The sequence below is a fragment of the Salvelinus fontinalis genome, chromosome 30 (assembly GCF_029448725.1).
Source record: "Salvelinus fontinalis isolate EN_2023a chromosome 30, ASM2944872v1, whole genome shotgun sequence".
Taxonomy (NCBI): Eukaryota; Metazoa; Chordata; class Actinopteri; order Salmoniformes; family Salmonidae; genus Salvelinus; species Salvelinus fontinalis.
The window spans coordinates 37,690,376-37,714,489 of record NC_074694.1 but is presented as its reverse complement, the minus strand read 5'-3'; the positions used below and the strand labels follow the sequence as shown (position 1 = coordinate 37,714,489).

Genomic DNA, 24,114 nt, shown 5'->3' with positions numbered 1-24,114 from the left:
ACTGACTACATAAAAGAACGAACAAACAAACCGAAAACAGTCCCGTGTGGCGCAACGACATACACAGGAGACAACCACCCACAACAAACAGTGTGAAAACACCTACCTTAATATGACTCTCAATCAGAGGAAATTAAAACCACCTGCCTCTAATTGAGAGCCATATCAGGTCACCCTTTAAACCAACTTAGAAACAGAAAACATAGACTGCCCACCCAAACTCACGTCCTGACCAACTAACACATACAAAAACTAACAGAAAACAGGTCAGGAACGTGACAATGTTTAAAAAAAAATTGGATGGAGGGACTGTGATGGCAACTCAGAAGAAAAAAACTGAGCAACTTTACAATATCATACAAGTAGAAAATATTGACATTATATAAAGTACATTTGAATGCTTAAAAATATGAACACACACATACATACTTTTTAACCAAGTACACAGTGGAGACATTTGTCATGCAAAAGAGCACAAATCTGAGCAAATAACACAATGAACCTCATTATCTGACATTTGTTCAACAATGTGTGTCTGCCTTCTCCTTAGGGTTTTTGTTGCCTCCAGCCAAAACAGGTGAAAGTTCTCTCCTACTTTCCCTTTCCTGATGCTTCTAGTATAGAACCCTGAGGGAAAGCACCTTCCCAGGCTGTTCACACCACTGACTCTCACGCCCCATTTAGCGACACACATTGCTCCAGGAAGGGCATCAGCAAGGTTGTCACTTTTTCATCTTTGCGTGGCAGTTCTTTCATGAGCAGTTGGGTGGCTGAAATGGAGCCATTCATCCCCCAGCTCTTTACCATTAGCTCTGCCAGATCGTGAAGCTCCTCCAAGCCCTCCAGGTCACTGTGGGAGATACTGGGCTGTGGGAGTTCCTTTGAGGTTCTAACTAGAAACCTAAGCTTCTTGATCTCCTTGTCTGATAGGTGCTCCAGGATGCCACACAGATTCTGCAACCAGTCCGACTCTGTGAGATTGCTGCCTATTGGGAAAAAACATATAAACACACACATCCCAGGTTCTTATTCCAAAAGTTTTCCAAATACAGTGAAAATTAGCATGTTTTTGGTTTATTTGCAGGTAGATGAAAATCTGTTAAATCAGTTGCAGGTAGGGGAAAGATAGTTGTAGGCCTATAAAGAGATGTGAGATAACAGTTACCTGGCTTTAGAAATATCGGTTCAAACCATTGGCATTTCCACAGCTTCTTTCGCCCCATCATCTTGAGCTCATGAATCATCAGCTTCAATTTGGTAACTTTACTGTCCAAGAAGACTGTAAATGTGGCATGTTGATCTGGGCCACTATGAATATGCAAATATTTTTCCTGACAGAGAAAGGGAGGTCAAAGAGAATCACTTATGACAAAACTGCTAAATATTCTATGCCCATTTGACAGAGAATGTACTTTTAAGCATATCTAGAGGTGAAAAACCTAATGAGTTTCAATACAAAAAGCTGAGTTATTGGTCACAGAGGACAGGTGAGGCTCAGTAATGACATGTGTGTTGTCTCAATGGATGAGGTACTGTAAACAAACATACAAACTTTTCCTTACCTATTAGCTTAGATTATATTACATTATCATACAGTAAATCATGAAACGTCTTCAAATACATAAAAAAGTGGTCAGGTGAAGCAGATGCTAAACCACAGGACTGTTTTGCTAGCACAGACTGGAATATGTTCCGGGAATCCTCAGATGGCATTGAGGAGTACACCACATCAGTCATTGGCTTCATCAGTAAGTGCATCAATGACGTTGTCCCTACAGTGACTGTACGTACATACCCTAACTAGAAGCCATGGATTACAGGCAACATCCATACTGAGCTAAAGGGTAGAGCTACCGCTTTCAAGGAGCGGGACTCTAACCCGGAAGCTTATAAGAAATCCCGCTATGCCCTTCGACTATCCCTTTTTAAGGTAAGACCCAGATGCAGACAACGTCAAAGTAACAACAGTTTATTAATGCAACAGGGTCAGGCAAAAGACAGGTCAAGGGCAGGCAGGTGTCAGTAATCCAGATAGGTGGGGTCAACACCGGGAAAACTAGAAAACAGGAACAGTCGAGAGACAGGAACAGAGGGAAAACCGCTGGTGGGCTTGACGAAACAAAACAAACTGGCAACAGTCAAACAGAACACAGGTATAAATACACTGGATAATGGGGAAGATGGGCAACACCTGGAGGGGGGTGGAGACAATCACAAAGACAGGTGAAACAGATCAGGGTGTGACAGTACCCACCCCCTCTCGGTGCGCCACCTGGTTGACCGGGGTGTCGGCGTTGGAAATCCGCGATGAGGCCTGGGTTCCAGGATGTCCCTGGAGGGGACCCAGCACCTCTCCCCCGGGCCATAACCCTCCCAGTCAACCAGGTACTGGAACCCCCTGCCCCGAGGTCGAACCTTCAGGAGACGCCTCACCGTGTAAGCCGGTTGGCCATTGATGAGGCGGGGGAGAGGGGTGGGCCTGGAAACAGGAGACAAGGGGCTGTGAGACATGGACACAAGACAAACAGCAGAGGGGCTAATAATCTTGGAGATGGGAAACGGGCCGATAAACCATGGGGGAGAGTTTGCGGGATTCCACCCGGAGGGGCAGATCCCGGGTGGATAGCCATACCTTCTGCCAGAAACGATACCGGGTAGCCGGGGTCCAATGGCGGACCGCTTGTTGTCGATACCTGGAGGTGGTCTTGAGGAGGGCCGACTGGGCAGAAGGTATGCCGACCTCTTCCTTCTGCTCAGGGAAGAGCGGGGGCTGATACCCCAGGGAACACTCAAATGGTGATAGGCCCGTGGCAAAGCAGGGAAGGGTGTTGCGGGCGTATTCCACCCACACAAGCTGCTGGCTCCAGGTGGTGGGGTTGGCAGAGACCAGGCCCCACAGAGTATTCTCGAGGTCCTGGTTGGCTCGCTCCGACTGGCCGTTGGACTGGGGGTGGTTCCCAGAGGACAGGCTGGCCGACAGAACGCCTTCTAGAACCGGGACGGGAACTGAGGACTCCGGTCGGAGACCATGTCCATGAGCAGTCCATGGATCCGGAAGAGGTGCTGCAACATGAGCTGGGCCGTCTCCTTGGCCAAGGGTAGTTTGAGGAGAGGAATGAAGTGGGCGGCTTTGGAAAACCGGTCAACCACAGTCAGGATGGCAGTGTTGCCCTCTGACAGGGGGAGACCCTTGACAAAATCCAGGGATATGTGGGACCAGGGATGGTATTGGGACAGGCAGTGGTTGAAGAAGACCAGCCAGAGCTTGCCGAGGAGTCTTGTTCTGAGCACAGACCATGCAGGTGGCAACAAACGTGGCAACATCCGGAACCAGTAGGCCACCAAAAGCGTTGTCGCACAAAGGCCAGGGTTCGACAAGAGCCCGGCTGGCAGGCAAGCCTGGAGGAATGGTCCCACTCCAGGACCGCAGTGCGGACAGCGTCAGGCACACACATCCAGTTATCTGGGTCCCCCCCCCCAGAGTTTGGCTGAGACCGCTGCGCCTCCCAGACCTGTTTCCCTATACCCCAGCTGAGTGCCGTTGCCAGGCACGAGGTGGGAAGGATGGTCTTGGGCTCTGGGGTGGTAACCGTGGGGCTATAGTGGGGAGACAGGGCATCCGGCTTGACGTTCTTGGACCCTGGCCGGTAAGAGAGTGAAAGGTAAACCGAGTAAACAGCAGGGCCCATCCCTTCTCGCTTGCCTGGAGTTGAGACGCTTGGTGGTGCGGAGATACTCCAGGTTTTTGTGGTCGGTCCACACAATGAATGGATGTTCTGTCCCATCCAGCCAGTGCCTCCATTCCTCCAACGCCATCTTCAACGCAAGAAGCTCCTGATTCCCCACATCGTAGTTCCTCTCCGTGGCATTGAGGCGGTGGGAGAAGAAGGCGCAGGGATGCAGCTTACGGTCCAGGGCAGAACGTTGGGACAGGACAGCCCCCACACCGACATCCGAAGTATCGGCCTCCACCACAAACTGACGGGAACGGTAAGGATGAACCAAGATAGGAGCAGTGGTGTTTGAGGTCCCGGAATGCCCGGTCAGCGGCAGAAGACCACGTGAACGGAACCTTGGTAGAGGTGAGTGCAGACAGGTGGGAAGCCAGGGTGCTGTAAACCCAGATAAAGCGCCGATAAAAGTTGGCAAACCCCAGGAAACGTTGCAGCTGCACCCTGGACATAGGCTGAGGGCAATCCACCACCGTTCTCACCTTCCCGGGATCCATCTGGACACTCGCAGCAGAGATGATGTAACCTAGAAAGGGGATGGTTGCGCGATGGAACTCGCACTTTCCGCCTTCACAAACAGCTGATTCTCCAGAAGGCGTTGAAGAACCTGCCGGACGTCAAGCACGTGTTCTAGGGGGGAGCGGGAAAAGACGAGGATGTCGTCAATGTAGATGAACTGGTTCAATGTGTCAATGGAGAACATCCTTTACCAGAGCCTGGAACACAGCAGGGGCGTTGCTGAGGCCTAACGGCATGACCAGATACTCGTAGTGGCCGCTGGTCGTGTTGAAGGCGGTCTTCCACTCATCCCCCTCTCGTATCCGCACCAGGTGATAGGCATTGAGTAGATCCAACTTGGAAAACACAGTGGCTCCCAGGAGCGGCTCGAAGGCAGAGGAAATGAGTGGTAGCGGGTAACGGTTCTTAACAGTAATGTCATTGAGTCCCCGGTAGTCAATGCACGGGCGCAGGGTCTTGTCCTTTTTCTCCACGAAGCAGAGTTATGCGCCAGTGGGAGAGGAAGAGGGACGGATAAATCCTTCAGCTAGGGAGTCCCCAATGTAGGTCTCCATAGCCTTGGTCTCCGGTCCTGACAGAGAGTACAAGCGTCCCCGGGGCGGCGTGGAGCTAGGGAGAAGGTCAATCTCGCAATCATTCGGTCAGTGCGGCGGAAGCAAAGTGGCCCGGGCCTTGCTGAACACGTCCTGGAGGCTCTTGTACTCTGTTCGGGCGGTATGCAAATTGGAGTGGGTCTAGGGTTTCTGGGATAATGGTGTTGATGTGAGCCATGACCAGCCTATCAAAGCATTTCATGGCTACAGACGTGAGTGCTACGGGTCGGTAGACATTTAGGCAGGTTAGTGTTCTTGGGCACAGGGACTATGGTGGTTCTACAGCTGCATAATCGAAAGCATTCTGACTGGTTGCATCACTACCTAGTATAGCAACTGCTCGGCCTCTGATCGCAAGGCACTACAGAGGGTAGTGTGTACGACCTAGTACATCACTGGGGCAAAGCTTGCTGCCATCCAGGACCTCTATACCAGGCGTTGTCAGAGGAAGGCCTTAAAAACTGTCAAAGATTCCAGGCACCCTAGTCATAGTCATAGACTGTTCTCTCTGCTACCGCACAGCAAGCAGTACCGAAGCGCCAAGTCTACTGTAGGTTCAAGAGGCTTCTTAACAGCTTCTACCTCCAAGCCATAAGACTCCTGAAAATCTAATCAAATGGCTACCCAGACTATTTGCATTGCCCCCCTCCCCCTCTTTTACACTGCTGCTACTCTCTGCTGTTATCATCTATGCATAGTCACTTTAATAACTCAACCTACATGTACATATGACCTCAATTACCTCGACTAACCGGTGCCCCTGCACATTGACTCTGTACCGGTACCCCCCTGTATATAGTCTCGCTATTGTTATTTTACTGCTGCTCTTTAATTTCTTGTTACTTTTATTTCTTATATATTATATATTTAAAAACGTCAACTGCATTGTTGGTTAAGGGCTTGTAAGTAAGCATTTCACTGTAAGGTCTACTACACCTGTTGTATTCGGAGCATGTGACTAATAACATTTGATTTTAATTTAAATCATACTCATACTTTATGCAATTTCTAACCTTGGGATGGACGCTGAAGCCCTGTTCGAGGTCTGAGGTCACTCTGTATCGGGCTTCGGGCCTTAGGTAGCAGTCAGAGCAAGCACGGATGAACTCCAGCTTCTTATTTCGCTTCATTACCTATGAATGAGTAGAGATTGATAGATAGATATTGTAAATAGATCCAAAAGATACAGACTTTAGAAAATTGTGAAGCTTTCAAATTTGAGTTAAATTGAAACCGCTGTTAAAATGATGTCATGCTGTCACAACCTGATCTGTTTCACCTGTCTTTGTGATTGTCTCCAGGTGTCGCCCATCTTCCCCATTATCCCCTGTGTATTTATACCTGTGTTTTCTGTCTGTCTGTGCTAGTTTGTCTTGTTTGTTCGAGTCAACCAGTGTTTTGTGTCTCAGCTCCTGCTTTTTCTTGTCTCTCTTTTCTTGCCCTCCCGGTTTTGACCCTTCCCTTGCCTTGTCTTGCCTGTCCTGACTCTGAGCCCACCTGCCTGTCCCTGAGCCTGCCTGCTGACCTGTACCTCTGCCACCCTCTGGATTACCGACCTCTGCCTTACCCTGACCCTGAGCATGCCTGCCGTCCGCTACCGCTGCCCGACCTCTGGTTCTCTGACCCCTGCCTGCCTTGACCCGTCTATTGCCTGCCCCTGTTGGAATATTAAACTGTTGTTTATTCAATGTGGTCTGCATCTGGGTCTTCCCTTCATACCTGATACATGCAGTGGTAATAACACAGATGCATGGGTTGATATTGTAATTGATGGGGTTGGAGATTCACTGAGATTTCAATGAGCTGAAATATGGACCGAATGCCATCACAGAACTTGGAATCCACATCCTAGAAATTTTTTGTGAGAAGGTTTACTGGACATTAAAAAAAATAAATGCAATATTTACCTCAGTGTATGGCACATTGCGGGGCAATAGGTAAACCCAGAGCCTGTGTTGTCCTTCTGTAACGTTTAGCTCCAGGAAAAGAAGCACCTGCCCATTGATTCTTTTTTTCGTTTTTGGCTTGTGGCGGTACAAAGTATACCTGGAGAGCCCATTGATATTTATAATCACATGTGAATCTGTCACCCTATTAGGTACCAGCATCTCCAGACTATTGCTGCATATGTGAGCCACAGACAAAGCCTCAGCTGCGTAGACTGGAAAATAATGAGACAGCCACACCAACAAACAATCAGTTCTACCGTCTTGAATATTTCCAGATGCTTTCTTACCATTTCTACCTATCACATGTTTTGTTGAATGAAACGTTTGAATACATATATCGTTGGGAAAAAAGGGTATTTCAAAAAGTGCTTAAACTTTTGTTATTTTAATTAGGATCCCCATTAGCTGTTGTAAAAGCAGCAGCTACTCTTCCCGGGGTCCACACAAAACACAACATAATACAGAACATTAATAGACAAGAACAGCTCAGGGACAGAACTACATCAATTAAAAAATCTAATTTAAAAAGGCACACAGAGCCTACAGTACATATCAATACATTCACACCAACTAACTAGGTGAAATAGGGGAGAGGCGTTGTGCCGTGAGATGTTGCTTCATCTGTTTTTTTAAACCAGGTTTGCTGTTCATTTGAGGAATATGAGATGGAACAGAGTTGACACAAGTCATTTCCCCAACAATTGTTTACAGACAGATTATTTCACTTGTAATTCCCAGTATCACAATTCCAGTGGGTCAGAAGTTTACAAACACTAAGTTGACTGTGCCTTTAAACAGCTTGGAAAATTCCAGAAAATGATGTCATGGCTTTAGAAGCTTCTGATAGGCTAATTGACATCATTTGAGTCAATTGGAGGTGTACCTGTGGATGTATTTCAAGACCTACCTCAGTGCCTCTTTGCTTGACATCATGGGGAAATCAAAATAAATCAGCCATGACCTAAGAAAAAAAATTGTAGACCTCCACAAGTCTGGTTCATCCTTGGGAGCAATTTCCAAATGCCTGAAGGTACCACGTTCATCTGTACAAACAATAGTACACAAGTATAAACACCATGGGACCACGCAGCCGTCATACCACTCAGGAAGGAGACGCGTTCTGTCTCCTAGAGATGAACGTACTTTGGTGCGAAAAGTGCAAATAAATCCCAGAACAACAGCAAAGGACCTTGTGATGATGCTGGAGGAAACAGGTACAAAATTATCTATATCCACAGTTAAACGAGTCCTATATCGACATAACCTGAAAGGCCGCTCAGCAAGGAAGAAGCCACTGCTCCAAAACCGCCATAAAAAAAGCCAGACTATGGTTTGCAAGTGCACATGGGGACAACGATTGTACTTTTTGGAGAAATGTCCTCTGGTCTGATGAAACAAAAATAGAACTGTTTGGCCATAATGACCATCGTTATGTTTGGAGAAAAAGAGGGAGGCTTGCAAGCCAAAGAACATCATCCCAACCGTGAAGCACAGGGGTGGCAGCATCATGTTGTGGGGGTGCTTTGCTGCAGGAGGGACTGGTGCACATCACAAAATAGATGGCATCATGAGGTAGGAAAATTATGTGGATATATTGAAGCAACATCTCAAGACATCAGTCAGGAAGTTAAAGTTTGGTCACAAATGGATCTTCCAAATGGACAATGACCCCAAGCATACTCCCAAAGTTGTGGCAAAACGGCTTAAGGACAACAAAGTCAAGGTATTGGAGTGGCCATCACAAAGCCCTGACCTCAATCCCATAGAACATTTGTGGGCAGAACTGAAAAGCGTGTGCGAGCAAGGAGGCCTAAAAACCTGACTCAGTTACACCAGCTCTGTCAGGAGGTATGGGCCAAAATTGGATGGACCATGGGCCAAAATTCCCCCAACTTATTGTGGGAAGCTTGTGGAAGGCTACCTAAAACGTTTGACAAGGGTTTGACGTTAAGCAATTTAAAGGCAATGCTACCAAATACTAATTGAGTGTATGTAAACTTCTGACCCACTGGAAATGTGATGAAAGAAATAAAAGCTGAAAAATTATTCTCTCCACAATTATTCTGACATTTCACATTCTTAAAATAAAGTGGTGATCCTAACTGACCTAAAACAGGGAATTTTTACTTGGATTAAATGTCAGGAATTGTTAAACTGAGTTTAATGTTTTTGGCTGAGGTGTATGTAAACTTCTGACTTCAACTGTACATTAGGTCTTTCCTTGCAGCGCTCGACCACACAACTGGACAATAATCAAGATAAGACAAAACTAGAGCCTGCAGAAATTGCTTTTTGGAGTGTGGTGTCAAAAAAGCACAGCATCCCTTTATTACATCTCTCCCCATCTTTAAAACCATTGAATCTATATGTTTTGACCATAACGGTTTACAATCTAACGTGACATCAGTTCATTTAGTCTCCTCGACTTGTCAACAACAGCCACACTATTCAATACCAGATTCAGCTGAGGTCTAGAACTTAGGGAATGATTTGTACCAAATACAATGCTCTTAGTAAAACTCACCCTCAGTCTCGCAGTGAAGAAGGTGCAGTTGGTACATATGTCCCTCTGGACAGCTGATCTTAAACACAGGACATGCAAGCTCAGAGTCAGTGTCAGCAAGCATGTGCATGTCCCAGTGGTCCACACTATACTCCACGGTACCTGGCTCCCTCATCCCAAATACCAGCCCTGTAGCTCTGCACTGGAACTTGCCACGAAACCCACACTGGAACCTGGGTAGCATCATAAAATAGAAGCACATTAGCCTTATATTATAAAGGTGGTCTCAGAGTACAGGGGAAATGGTTATTCTAAGAAAGCCACAGTTCTGTTAGTAGGACATATTCCATGTTACATTATAATATCAGTGCATATTATGATTGTTGGCTTAAGAGTGAAAACTCCAATATGAAAATAGGAGAGGAAGAAACTTACTTGTAACTGTAGTTATAATTGATTCAATCTATGGTAGTTACCTGTAGGAAATCTTGCTCTCTTCAACTTCTTCAACTATCTCAGGGTCAAATTCTTTGATAATGGGTTTGGTCTGTACATGAGAAGATGACAGACAGTCCTTTACGAATCGATTGCAAACCTGACTTTAAATGGCAGTTGCTGCTGTTGCTCTTTAAATCAATCAATCTACCTTTGAAAAAACTTTGGAGGTCTCTTCTCTCACAGCGGTAGAGCCCCGGTTTGTGACCTGCATTCCAGACACGTGAGCAGGCCAAAGTTTGTAGCGTTTATCCGCCAAGAAGCTGTCAAGCTCAGTGATCTTGTTGTTGCAAAGCCTGGGGAGAAAAAAATATTCTTCATTGAGACACGTTATAACTAGGTCAAGGAAGCATAGACATCAACAACACTCCTTTACTCACCATACAGTTTCTGTAAAGCTGTTTCCAATCATGTATAGGTTAAGTTTCACAGCTCCTTCATCAGTTATTTCATTATTGCACAGACTGAAAAAAGAGACCAATGGTTTAAGAGTGCTGGTCCACAAGTGACCAATGTACAGGAGTATGTCACCCTGTATGTCATCACACAAAGGGTTAGTACTTTGAAAAATACAAAATATGCTTTCCACTTAATTCAATGTGCTGTATCTGAAAATACCCTTACTTTAGGACTTGTGCCTTGTGCAGATGTGTGAGCAGAAACTCCAGATGTGTGTCGGTGAGATGGCAGTCGCTGAGGTCCAGCTCCGAAAGCCCTTCTGAGTGCTCCAGAATCAATGCCAGTGATGAACAGGCCATCAGGTCCAACGGGGTATGACTGAGGTCCAGTTCCGTCCCCAGGGCTCTGGATAGTAGTGAAGCAAGTCTCTCTGACCTGCCTCCATCTCCCACAAATATCAGGTGAAGGAGCTGCAGCAAAATAGGTTTTCCAAGGCTATGAAGGAACAAAGTTAAACAGTTTCACTACTGGAAATTCAAAAGTAAAGCACTCACCAGAGTATAACATCTGGGCCCTACATTATTTGGATAGTCCCCTATAGATGGTCTATGGATCAATAAACTATCAATTGAATATGCAAAAACCTGCTATACGGCATCTCACCTCAAATGGACTCTTTGCAAAATGGACTCTTTGTAAAACTCCTCTAGTCCTGCATCCTCAACCTGACAGTCGTGTAGAATCAGCTCTGTGTCACCATCAGATTTATTAATGGCTGCAGAGATGGCCCTGCAGTCGTAAGAACTGAGGCTCAAAACAGTATCTTCCTCCTGCCCTGACAGATCCATGGCAGAAGAGCAGGAGAGGTCCAGTTTGTGATTCAGAACCCTCAAGAGTGCAGCGGGTGCCTCTGTTTGTGTTATCAATCCTGTCCAGGCATGGAGGAGCTCCAGGAGTAGTTTCCTGTCTACCCTGCAAGGTCGTCAGGACAGTCAGAACCATGGATGGACATAAAATAATGTGCAATTAATTGTAATTCACTCTTTCCAATCAACTAGAAACCAAATACTTAAATCAGGTACAAGAAAAAAACACATTAAGACACTAATAGACAGTGATGTGGACAAAGACCTGAGTTCAGAGACCCTGTGCAGAAGAGTCAGAATCCTCCCCATCTCCTCCTTTGGAATGACGGTCCACAACAGGTTGAGTTTCACCCCGTCACTGTAGTGTAAAGCAAAGCGCAGTGCTTCACAGTCATCATGTTTCAAGACCTGGTTGTTCAAGTTGATCCATTCATCTGATGACCTCACTAAAGTCGTCACCATGTGACCAGCACGTTGCTTGTGTATTTCTTTCAGAGCTGTCCTCTCAAAGTGGGAATTCATTCTGCAGAAAAGGAGACATTAGGTGCCGTATTTAGGTGCTACATGTTAGTTGTTGGATTTTCACGGTGAAAGACAAAGATATTGGCCCCGATAGCAATCATCATATTGTTTGAACCAGACCTTTGAAAGTGAATATTATTCAGGAACGGGAGAAGATGAGGCATGTCTTGCTGTCTGATTCTGCTCCTCCTGAGGTTGATGGTAATGGGTTGTGTGGTGCTCTTCAGCATGTAGTGAAGCACATCCCAGTCCAGTCTACAGTTAGACAGGTCTCCATCAACCTTCTCCAGGAAGCACTGGGTCAGTTCCTCATTCTGAGCCTCATACACCACAACTGCCAGCTGTTGCAGAATCTCCTCACTTAGTCTGCCAGAGAGGAATACAGGCAGATGGTAACACACAGAAAACAATGTGGATCCTCGACAATTCAAACGGTAATCCCCAAACATGCAAACCCCACATTTAGAGACATTTTGTTTGAGAGTGCACAAACTAGGTAAACTAACTTGCCTGATTGTGAGCGGACCCTGATGACACAACAGGGTAGCAAGAAGGTAACCCTCGATGGGACAGTCTGTCAGATCCAAGCTCCTTATGGTCCACACTGTCAGTAGTGAAGCTAAACTACTGATTACTCTACACTGCACCCGTTCTGTTGGATTTTGCCTAGATAAGACCAGGGTCAGCTCCTTAACGATCATTGGCCTTTTGCACAAAAGTGACATCCTAGCTAGCTTCACTGTTGCCATTTCATTCATTCTGAAAGAAGAAACAAAAATTATGTTATAACCTTCAAGAATAGGTGTGGGGTGGGGGTGGGGGTTATAAGCTGACACATGGAATTGTTTTAAGATAGTTATACCACGGATCATTTAGCTTTTTGATTTTGAATTTCAGGACCTCTTTAGGGATATATAAAAATGATATATACAAACATTATTTGTTAAAATATAGAATTTGGCATTTAGTACCAAATCCCATACAAACACATTGAATAACACATTCATAAATGGCAACAACAAAAAAATCACAAGGAATAAGATTTTGAAGTGTCTGTCCTATATCTAGGAGATATAAGAAAGCTCAGTATATATTTATATATTTTTTTACACATATTTAACCCCTTTTTTGGGGTAGGCACTAATCTACTGTACCTCCATACTTCCATTCATTATTTAAAACCGGTCCCAGTTAACTTCAGATGAGTCATCGTGTTCGTGAGAGTATCCCCTTTTCATAGAATGGTCATAATAGTTTGTAGGCCAAACCATTCAGACGCTACATATGTTTTCGTGAGAAAAAAGATTTTCGGGATGTTTCGTGGTTTGACAAACACCGCTGTAGCTTGGCCACCTTCCACCGCAGATGCGGAAAAGCACTATAGGCGGATTGAGACGCAGCCCAGATATTTCAGATTTTTATGGGGATTTTTTAAATTATGTTACCGGTGCATCAATAGACTCTAGGGTGTTAGCAAATATAGAATTACCTAAGCTTGTGAAGCTCTTTCACTTGTTCGAAGAGAAGTTTAACTCCTTGGAGAGAGATACTCTGTGGGGTGAGAGTGACGTCCAGTTCCTCGTCCAGTTCCTGGCCTAGGACTGCTCCTACTGCCTCGCAGCTTACACTGGGCAACCACCCTGACAATGTGACAGTGTGGTGTAGGGCCTGGAGGAGAGAGCGGGATAGCAGTGCATCTCCCTCAGGACCCACAGAGAGTGCATCACACATAGACAGGAAGAACTGGCAGTCACAACTGGGGGTGAAAAATCAAAACAAGGCAAAGGCACATGAAAACATTGTAATGTATGCAAATATATAAAATTGTAAATAAATGATTGGTTAATATATCTCAAAACAATTAATGTTCCATGATATAGTTAACTGTTACTTCCATAGAAAAAAACACAAGCCAGGTTGGTAACAAACCCACATGAGGTATGATATGTAGGGTAGACACTGAAGGAAACTCCTCACGTCACTCTCGTCATCTGAACAGCCCCTCAACTCTACTGGTTTCTTCACTGGTTGGAATTTCAGCACGTCTAGGAGGAGGGAGGCCTTTCTCTCTGAGAGGTCTATTGACCAGACTGCAGGAGTTGACCGGTAAACTGGCTGTAATGCTGGAAGGATACTTCTGCCTGTTTGAATCTCATAGTCCTTCGCATGCGAGTACAGATCTAACAGAAGCATACACTTCTCTGTCGAGTCAAATGAATGAGCTAAACCCAGAGCAGACAGGAGTGCCTCAACAGACCTCTGCCCTGTCAATATGTCATGAACAGCTCCTTGAAGAAACACTTTCAAAAGGAAATGACAAAGCCATGGGAAAAATGTGATCGTCCACTCTTCAGGCAGCTCCCCCTCATCCTGTCTGGAGAAAAACCTGTCAGTAGAAAAGCATTATTAGCCTGACATAAAAGGAACACATAGACCAAGACCGAGTTCTCAAAAGCACGTTGAGGCTAAGTTTATCCTTAGAACCTTAGCCTTAAGATGTTTCAAGTTCATAATTCCACGTGGCATCTAAATTACTCTCTGTCAGCAATATGATCATAACAGAACTGTTGAACAAACCCACCTGAGGTATGATATGTAGGGTAGACACTGAAGGAAACTCCTCACTTCACTTTCGTCATCTGACCAGCCCCTCAGTTCCACTGGTTTCTTCTCCGGTTGGAGTTTCAGCACTTCTAGTAGGAGGGAGGCTTTTCTCTCAGAGAGGTCTATGGACCAGACTGCAGGAGCTGTCTGGTAAAGTGGCAGTAACGCTGGAAGGATACTTCTGCCTGTTTGAGTCTCGTAGTCGCTCACATGCGAGTACAGATCTAACAGAAAAGCACACTGGCCAGCGTTGTCACGATCAGCAAAGGGGAAAGCTGAGTATCCACATACTGATGAAAGCATCTTTAGCGTGTCTCCTTCCAATGCTGCTGCACAGATGAAGAGATCCACAAGCACCTTGATAGCATCATTGGTGTTTGGAATGCAGTCATTGAATCTAGATCATTTACAATGAAAATTAAATGGTTAAAAAAATCGAATGACAAAATGTACCCAAACACTCACTGTACAACCTCTTTGAACCCTTTCTTCATGTTGAATAGAATATAATTCGATTATAGACTGTCAGGGTCTCTGATGGGAAACGCTACTGTCTTACACCAGATAACATTTTGCACTGAGATAGTAAGCAACTTTTCTCTTCGAACTATGCCAACGGATTAAAGAGACAATGATAGACACAAAAACAAGTCTTCTGTAGCATACTTTTTTTGCGTGTCTATTCTCAAAGAACATTCAGATCCAGGGATAACATTTCAAGATATTTACCCAACCACAGACTCACCTCAGCTCTGAAATGTAGGGTAGACACTGAAGGAAAATGGTCAATTCCCTCTCGCTCTCTTCATCCGACCACCACAACTCAACTGGTTTCTTCACATTCAGAAATGTCAGCACTTCAAGGATGCCAGAGGTTACTTTCTCAGAGAGGTCTATGTACCATACTGCAGGAGTTGTCTGTAAAACAGTCTGCAACACTGATAGAACTCCTTCCTGCGTGTCATGGGCCTTTGAGTACAGACTAACCATGAATTTGCTCTGTTCCTCTATAGAGTCAGAGTGAATCAAATGAGCGAGCACAGGGCGCAAACCCTCAACACATTTCTGTCCTGTCGTCATCTCATAGAGAGCTCCTTGTATGTAAAGATCCATCTGGAATGACTTCACTTCCTCATTCCATGAATGTGTTTCTTGATCATTGAGTGAAATGAACCTAAAATAATGTTAAGATGAGACACTTCTGTTATCATCAATGTAGGACCTACATTAGAGCTAACATTTGTCATCATTGGAAATACTGATAGCAGCAGTGGCATTAAAACAGCATCTGTAAGTCATTCAAATTATTTAGAGGAATCTTAACCATATTCAGAATATGCTATTTGGACTTAATAAAAATCCAGCGATGTAGGCTATACATTCATTTACCTGATATCTGCAATGTTTGACAAACTGTCAAAGATGATTTTCATTGATGATGTGGTAATATGTTGGGTGCCTTGACCAACATGTAGACAGAGATGAATATGTTCTGGTCTCTTCTGCTTCAGAACCTCTTCTGCTGGTTTCCACACCTCTTGCTCCTGGACTGACAGGTGAATTTCAGATTCACACAGTCTCAGCAAACTGTCACAGTCTCTCTGTAGGCCAGAGCGAAGTGCAACTTTCCACATCTGCAGTTGTGTAATGGAATCCAGTCTAACAGAATAAAGATGAAAGACAAAAATATATATTGCACGGCTAAAAACTAAAATATATATTGTACTTCTATGTAATACTGCATATTAATTATATAACTGCATATTAATGATCTAACTGAACATTGTTATTATACAGCAAGGTACATAATCATTGGCACCCTTGATAAAGAGCAGAAAATACTGTATAAAATAAATAATACAAATACTGAGCTATATTGTATGCAATTTTTTTGGGGGGGAATTAAATTATTTTAAATAAATGTTTTCAGTACTCCAACACCCTATGATTGCGAGGATAACGACAATGCGCCTTTTTCTGAAATGTTCTATCATATTGGAGAACACATTGGAAGGGTTCTTAGGCCATTCCTCCATACAGAATCTTTCCAGATCCTGGATGTCCTTGGTCTGGCTTATGGACTGCCCACTTCAATTCAACCACAGGTTTTCAATGGGGTTCAAGTTCGAAGACTGAGATGGCCATTGCAAAATTTTGATTTTGTGGTCTATTAACCATTTCTTTGTGGATTTTGATGTGTGCTTGGGGTTATTGTCTTGATGGAAGATTCATCCTCCTGGCAGAGGCAACCAGGTTTTGGCTAAAATGTCCTGGTACTGGGTTCATGATGCCATTGACCTTAACAAGAGCCCCAGGACCAGTGGAGCAAAATAGCCCCATAACATCAAATATCCACCACCATATTTTACAGTAGGGATTAAGGTATTTTCTGCATATGAATTGTTCTTTCGAAGGCCACATCCACTGCTGGTGTGCGTGGCCAAAAATACCTATATTTTCGTGTCATCTAAACATAGCACTGGTTCCAATCTAAGTGCCAATGCCATTTATTAAACTCCAAGCAGTGCTATGGTCAGATAACATGAAAATAGAGCTCTTTGGCCACGCACACCAGTGGTGGGTTTGGCGTTGAAAAACAGAAGCATATGCAGAAAAGTACCTCATACCCAGTGGCGACCCATCATTCAGGGCAGGTGGGCCAGAACCCCACCTGTTTTGAGCCCTACATTTCTTGGACATAAACATTACACAAGTTGGAAATCGCAATTCAACAATGAGTTGTTTGGAAGGAATCAGTGACAGTGGCTAACTGCAAGCATTGCAGCTGGGAAGTCAGACTGGGAAAATACATTTTGAACTGTCATTCAAATCAGAATTGTAAATCTTTCTCTTTCTTTTATGACAAAATTTGCCAACTAAGGACTGCCGTGCACAACAAGGTGAGTCCAGAAATGTCTTACATGCTGCTGCATAAATTATGTAATATGCCAAAGAGATATGGTCAGCTATGTTTTTTAAAAAGGCATTAAACGAGGCTGAATGAACTGTTTTGCTGCCAGACAAGGCTCTGCTGATATCCAAGTGTAACGGTGGTAAGGATTCACTCCATGGTGCTGGAAACAAAGCTCTGCTAACAGTTTGTGGGCACCGCTTGTCGCGTTATAGTGCAATTCATATATTGTTTAGTGTTGTGCTGTGTAGTGGCTTTGCTGGCACGCATCAACAACAAAAAATGTGGGGAGTTTGCCCCATCAAGATTTACATGCTAAAATCACCACTGCTCATACCTATGATCAAATCAAGCTGGTCACTAGAAACAAAAGTCGATTTCGGATGTTTGAAAAGGTCCTGAGGACATCGATATATGCCGTCCTCGGCACTCAGAAAAAAAACACACAAAAAAAACTATGGCATAGCACTGATCTCGAACTCGCGAAGCTCAGAGCGCGCTGCTTAGACCACTGCGCCATGGCAGTTCACCATTTTTTAGCAAGCAGGAAGAGTACTTGATGATACTAAATGGAAACTAGGGATGACCCAATTTAGTCGACTGGTAGATCGTTGGTCGACATGTTGTTGGTCGACCACGATGTATTTTGTTTGTTACTTCAAAAAATATATATAAGACACCTGTCTGTTTCGCACCTTTCTTGAGTGGACTAATCCATTGTGGAGGCCGTGGGGATGGCACAGTCATGACATGTGCTACTGAAATTGTATATAGTTATATTATGTAGGAACAATGGTGCAACACTAATAAAAAATTATGTTATTTTATAACAGATCCGCTTTCTCTCACGTAGGATAGAAGTTGCTGTCCGCAATTCTGAAACACATCAGTGCGCTGTTGAATTGACGTTTTTTTCCCTAGACCATGTTGCTATGTGCGTAATAGCAAAGTTAAACCGCAAATTGTTGTTGAGAACAATGCAGGAGGAGGCAGCAGCAGAATGAGGCGACAAGAAAACAGCCCTTATTTTCTAAGAAAAGTGAGGAGAGGAAATGCCAACTTAATTAGGTTTATAATCAATTTACTAACTGTTAAATGTGCCTGGCTTTATAAATCATCCATATATACAGACAGAAATAAGACAGATCCTGCTTCTGTTGCCTGTTTGATTAATAGCCTACTGATTAATAGCCTACTGAGACCACTTTGCCTCACCCAACAATTTCATAAATTCAGCTGTTTTTCATCTTTACGTTGCACTTTTTTCGTTAGACCAGCCTCGGTGGTATAATTCATAATTTATTTTGCGTTGTTTACACTGTTCCAAATTGTCCGGAAAATTATGTTTATAATAATAATAATAACCCTCCTTTTTCCATGATCTCCTTCTTATTGTTATTATTATCATGATGATCATTATAATAATAAGTCATGTTATTATCATTAGTAGGCTTAGCATAGCAGCTTTGTATAACCACAATCGAGCTGTACTGTAGACCTAAGAGCGCATCCTGTTAGGTCTAAATAGCGTAATTTACTTAGGCCTATATTTCTATACTTATATAGGCTACTGTATAAATCAATAATTCATTAATTCATGTCATCACACAGCATATGAGTCATTCATGATGTGAAATGCAATCAAGCATTTTAGTTTTAAAATATAATAACAAAGCGACCATCGAATAATTACCATAAACAATAAATAGGGCTTAACTGTTCCATTGCGGAAATTGCATTCACGAATGAATGCGACTGTTGCACGCAGCACTTGCTCCATACCTCTTGATCTCCAGTATTTTCCACAACTAGTCACATTTATTCCACACACCTGACTTGCCATTTACCTCATGTGCAACCAGTAAACATTCCCCCGTTTCGAGTTTATTTGTCACGTCCTCTGCATCTATTTGGCTGTCACGTGTGTTACGGTGTTCAGAGTTTGTTATGATCAATTTATTGACGTGATTATGATATGCTATGGGTCAGGCCCTACTGGTCACGCGCATGCGAAACATACACGTGTCACGTAAAGAGAGCAAGGGTTGAGGGGATGTTTTTTCTAAACATATTAGGGATTTCGGTAACATAACTTTTCAGTCAGAAATGATTGTAATTATGTTGCAGCTTCAGCAACAGGGACAGCGCTATAGATGTGTGGTGGTCGCTGCAGCAGGGAGGAGAGAAAGACAGTGGGTGCTCTTCTGGGAAGGCTTTCCACTAAATGTTGGAACATTGCTGCGGGAACCTGCTTCCATTCAACCACAAGAGTATTAGTGAGGTCGGGCACTGATGTTGGGTGAACTCAGCGTTCCAATTCATCCCAAAGGTGTTTGATGGGGTTTAGGTCACCAATCTCGACAAGCCTTTCTGTATAGCCCTCTCTTTATGCACGGGGCATTGTCATGCTAAAACAGGAAAGGGCATTCCCCAAACTGTTGCCACAAAGTTGGAAGCACAGAATGGTCTAGAATGTCATTGTATGATGTAGCATTTAGATTTCCCTTCACTGGAACGAAGGGGCCCGAACCATGAAAAACAGCCCCAGACCATAATTCATCCTCCACCAAACAGCAGAAATTTGACAAACTGACTTGTTGGAAAGGTGGCATCCTATGACGGTGCCATGTTGAATGTCACTGAGCTCTTTCTGTAAGGCCATTCTACTGCTAATGTTTGTCTATGGAGATTGCATGGCTGTGTGCTCAATATTATACACCTGTCAGTAACAGGTATGGCTGAAATAGCCAAATCCACTAATTTGAAGAGGTGTCCACATACTTTTGTATATTAAGTGTATATTTGTATAAAATAATATAATATCCACATTTTTTAAGCATACAATTTAGCTCGGTGCTTTACCAAGGGCGCCAATAATGATGAACCAGACTGTATATTTATGGGATGTCATTGTGACGCATGGATGAAGTCATATAAATAAGGCTACTATCAAGCTCTGTAATAGTAAGAAGAGTAATACCTGAGCATTGTGAGATTTTCCAAAGCCCTGAGAATCAGCCTTAGTCCTGGATCTGACAAAGAGCAGTCCTCCAGGTCCAGTAGAACATTCCTGTCTTTGGATTGGTTGATCACATATGACACTGCACAGCACTGTTGAGGATCAAGCTGTTCTCCACTGAGATTAAACTCGTAGCCCACTTTTTCTAGGAGGAGTAGGCAGGCCTCAGGTGACTGGTGCTCATACAAGCACTGACAAATGAAGAGGAGATTTTCCACATCCACATCTGAATTGGATTCATCAGGGTCCTGCTGTGTCTCACAGTAGATGAATGTGTCTATGATCTTTTCAATGTACTGGTCAGATAGTTCTCTCACCTCTTCCTCAGAAATCAAGAATTTAATCGATTCAACCATGTTATTGGACTGACTAGAAAGTCCACACAAGAACGAGAAAATGTGCTTCAAGTACTTTCCTTCTTCGGTCTGGCACCGCTGAAGGACTTGGGTGATTTTGTCTGGTGTCATCAACAGAAAAACAGAGGCACAAAACTCCTGCATTGTGTTGTGGAGAAAGGCCCAAGATGGTGTTGATGTGTCCTTAGCAGCAGATGACGTCAGGAAAGCATCTAGCACCCTGTGGTCTTTGCAATCCAATCTTGTCACGTTGACTGTTTTACCCAGCATTGCTTGGTAAGCGCTTTCAGCAAGAGACCTGAGGGCCTCCTTTTGGCGATGCATGTATTCATCCAGGTGTTCTGTAGTTTGGTCATTGTGTATTTTCAAGACATCTCGCAAGATCTGTACGTACATTTCTGTTACAGTGCAGGGATGATTTTTAGCTTCAGAAACACTCAAACAGATGCAGGCAGTCACTATGAAGGCGTACATTGGGACATGACAAAGACTAAAGAGTTCAGGGTTCTTCAAAATTCTACAAATGGTATCCTCATCTGTATCAAACATCCACCTAAAGAAAGAACTGATTGACTCGTCATTGAATCCGTGTACTTCCACTCGATAAGATGGCCAGTCAGACAAAAACCCACAGTCTTCTGCCTCTGGTCTGCATGTGGTCACAATCTTAGCATCACACAGAAGGTCTTTCTCTAAGATGCGCTTCACTACAGAATTGCTGATTGTGTCCATAATTCCATCAAACACAATTATGACATTTTCCGAATTCTGTTCAATATCTTGCAAAATCTCCTCAATCCCTTCCTCTGGTTTGACGTATTTGCCAAACAAAAGTGACTTCAGAGTCGTGGGGTCATCAGAGTGGGACATAGACCTCATCGAGGATTCATTGAAGTAAAACATGTAGCTCACCGCATTGTCCTCTTTTTGTGCCCAAAGATTCAACATCTCCTGGGCAACTGTAGTCTTACCTATCCCAGGTTTTCCAACCAGCAGAATTTTTTTCTCATTTCCTGTCAGTAAATTATCAGGGGATAATTTTCTCTTGAATGCTGGAATGTAAGTTTGAAGTTTTTTTGAGCGAGATTTTTTGTAGGCCTTGCTTTTGGAGATCTTGCTTTTTTGAAACACACTTCTGTCTGGGTCCAAAACAAGAGGTATGTATGTGAATGGTTTCAATGTACAACTCTTTTTTAGCCAACACATGCGCTTTTTTTGTCTTGCCTCACAAATCCGAATCGCTTTCAATTTCAACTGCCTCATGTACTTGAAGCAAAGTTTGGAATCTAGAAAAAAAAGATGAAGCAATAAGGAAACAAGGACAATTACATGTTTTGAGCATTAAATAAAATGTCTTGCAGATAACTGAACCACTGTCAAATTGGGTTTTATTATAAAATGACTTGCTATCCATTGATTGTAAGAGATTTGGGTAATAATTTGCATGAACTGTATATTATAAAGCATCTATAAGCACATAATACACATTGCATTATAGCTATATGGGGTATTATTAAAGCTTAACGATCTGATTCACATTGATACTGGGAATGTTTTGTTTGAAGAGGAAGCAGCGTGGAGGAGTTAGTTGGGCTTGATGAGGCGTCATAATGTCAACCAAGATGTGTTATATCACAGATACCACCCTCTTGGCGGCGGAGAGAAAATGTTTCTGTTTTTAATGTTAAATTCCTGCGATTCCATTTGCCATGGGGCTTAGATAAATTTAGCAGTTTTTTTTTTTATCCCCTTTTTCTCCCCAATTTTCGTGGTATCCAATCGCTAGTAATTACTATCTTGTCTCATCGCTACAACTCCCGTACGGGCTCGGGAGAGACGAAGGTCGAAAGCCACGCGTCCTCCGAAGCACAACCCAACCAAGCCGCACTGCTTCTTAACACAGTGCGCCTCCAACCCGGAAGCCAGACGCACCAATGTGTCGGAGGAAACACCCTGCACCTGGCCCCCTTGGTTAGCGCGCACTGCGCCCGGCCCGCCACAGGAGTCGCTGGAGCGCGATGAGACAAGGATATCCCTACCGGCCAAACCCTCCCTAACCCGGACGATGCTAGCCCAATTGTGCATCGCCCCGCAGACCTCCCGGTCGCGGCCGGCTGCGACAGAGCCTGGGCGCGAACCCAGAGACTCTGGTGGCTTAGCTAGCACTGCCCTAGACCACTGCGCCACCCGGGAGGCCCCAAATTTAGCAGTTTTAAAGGTAATTTCCTGCAATTATTAGACACATTTTGCTATGGCTTATGACATTTATATCTAAATGACTAAAGCTCTAACAAAATCAGTGGCTGAGGAAGTCTGTGGCAAGGCAGAGTTTTTTATTTATTTTTTTATTTATTTTTTTACCTTCATTTAAGTAGGCAAGTCAGTTAAGAACAAATTCTTATTTTCAATGACGGCCTAGGAACAGTGGGTTAACTGCCTGTTCAGGGGCAGAACGACAGATTTGTACCTTGTCAGCTCGGGGATTTGAACTTGCAACCTTCCGGTTACTAGTCCAACGCTCTAACCACTAGGCTACGCTACGCTGCCGTTAGGCACTCGCTGGTTCTAGCTAAAGGGTAGAGGAGCGGGTCCTGACCAACTGTCTATAACAGCTATGGAGTTCTAGTAAAAATAACAAATTAATGGTTTTGGATGTTGCTCCCCTTTAAGCTTTAATAATACTCTATGTAGCTATGATGTGATGTTTATGCTTTGCATAGTGCTTATAGATGTGTAATGTATGCTCTATAACAATTTTACAGCCAGTGTTAAGTTACCACAAATCAGATTGAATTGCCAATATCACATACCAGTAGGAGTGAAGTCACTCTGTAGTTTTGGGTCATCTCTGAAAGAAAAGCAGCTGATCCAATAATGCATATCTTTTTTTAGTGAAACTTTCCTGGTGGTGTACAATATCTTCAAAAGCTCATAGCAGGCAGCCTCCCCTTTGCAAACAGTCATGTCCAGCATTTTTCTGGATCTATCAGACTTCTCATACATGGAGGACAGGTAAGAGACCTCCTCCTGATGGAGCACGTTGCACATATGCAATTGGTCAATAACCAGTTTGTGGTTCTCAAGGCTATCCACAAGAAGTCTTCTGCCATTTTGGATATAGTCAACAGCAGACTGTTCGGTGCTTGCCATGTCATCTGTGCACCACTAGCCGACTACTAAAATTATTTTAATCCCTTTATCCCACTTTCATTTAGGCCTAGGATATTTTGTCCTTCTGACTTTGAACCCAAATCTACTGAATGTAATTTGTCTTGTCGCTCATTTTAACGGCTGACTCTTGAATAGTATAACTTATGAATGTCTTGAGGTTAGTACAGCTGCATACGATCCTTTCATAACCCAAGATATGACTGTATTGAGATATCGTGTGTGACTAACACTTTTTTAGTTATGGTGTGTGACCACAGATTATCCATTATATTGACCAGATACTCAAGTGGCCGCTCTAACAACGACAATACATGTCTTCAAAAATGGAAGACAATTAGCCCATCTCTTTAGCTAATCCACTCCTTGTACTCCATGTCATGTGCCAAAGAAAAAACGCCACATGCCTCGCTTATTCCTCTCTGGTGTGACTCGCACGTTTCTCAAATTATTATAGCTCCCGCCTTCGGGCAATCAGT

General features: G+C 43.8%; 1 protein-coding gene across 1 annotated transcript; it reads right to left on the bottom strand.

The window, feature by feature from the left end:
* Nucleotides 1-669: 669 nt before the first annotated feature.
* LOC129828521 (uncharacterized) lies at nt 670-21,346 on the bottom strand. Its single transcript, XM_055889542.1, has 20 exons — nt 21,062-21,346; nt 20,130-20,302; nt 15,571-15,840; nt 14,927-15,355; nt 14,159-14,578; nt 13,511-13,963; nt 13,067-13,333; nt 12,088-12,336; nt 11,698-11,943; nt 11,321-11,578; nt 10,853-11,161; nt 10,415-10,684; nt 10,171-10,254; nt 9,942-10,086; nt 9,772-9,842; nt 9,317-9,528; nt 6,751-7,004; nt 5,857-5,976; nt 1,166-1,331; nt 670-986 (listed from the first exon to the last, which is right to left on the bottom strand). Exons 1-20 carry the CDS (start codon nt 21,344-21,346, stop codon nt 670-672), a joined length of 4,998 nt encoding a protein of 1,665 aa, XP_055745517.1.
* Nucleotides 21,347-24,114: the final 2,768 nt, after the last annotated feature.

Coding starts and splice junctions, on each gene's coding strand:
- LOC129828521 (XM_055889542.1), bottom strand. CDS start 21,346: ATGAGGTCTATGTCCCACTCTGATGACCCCACGACTCTGAAGTCACTT. Junction 7,005..9,316: donor TCTTCACTGCGAGACTGAGG/GTGAGTTTTACT, acceptor ATTATTTTCCAG/TCTACGCAGCTGAGGCTTTG. Junction 1,332..5,856: donor GCTTCAGCGTCCATCCCAAG/GTTAGAAATTGC, acceptor TTTCTCTGTCAG/GAAAAATATTTGCATATTCA.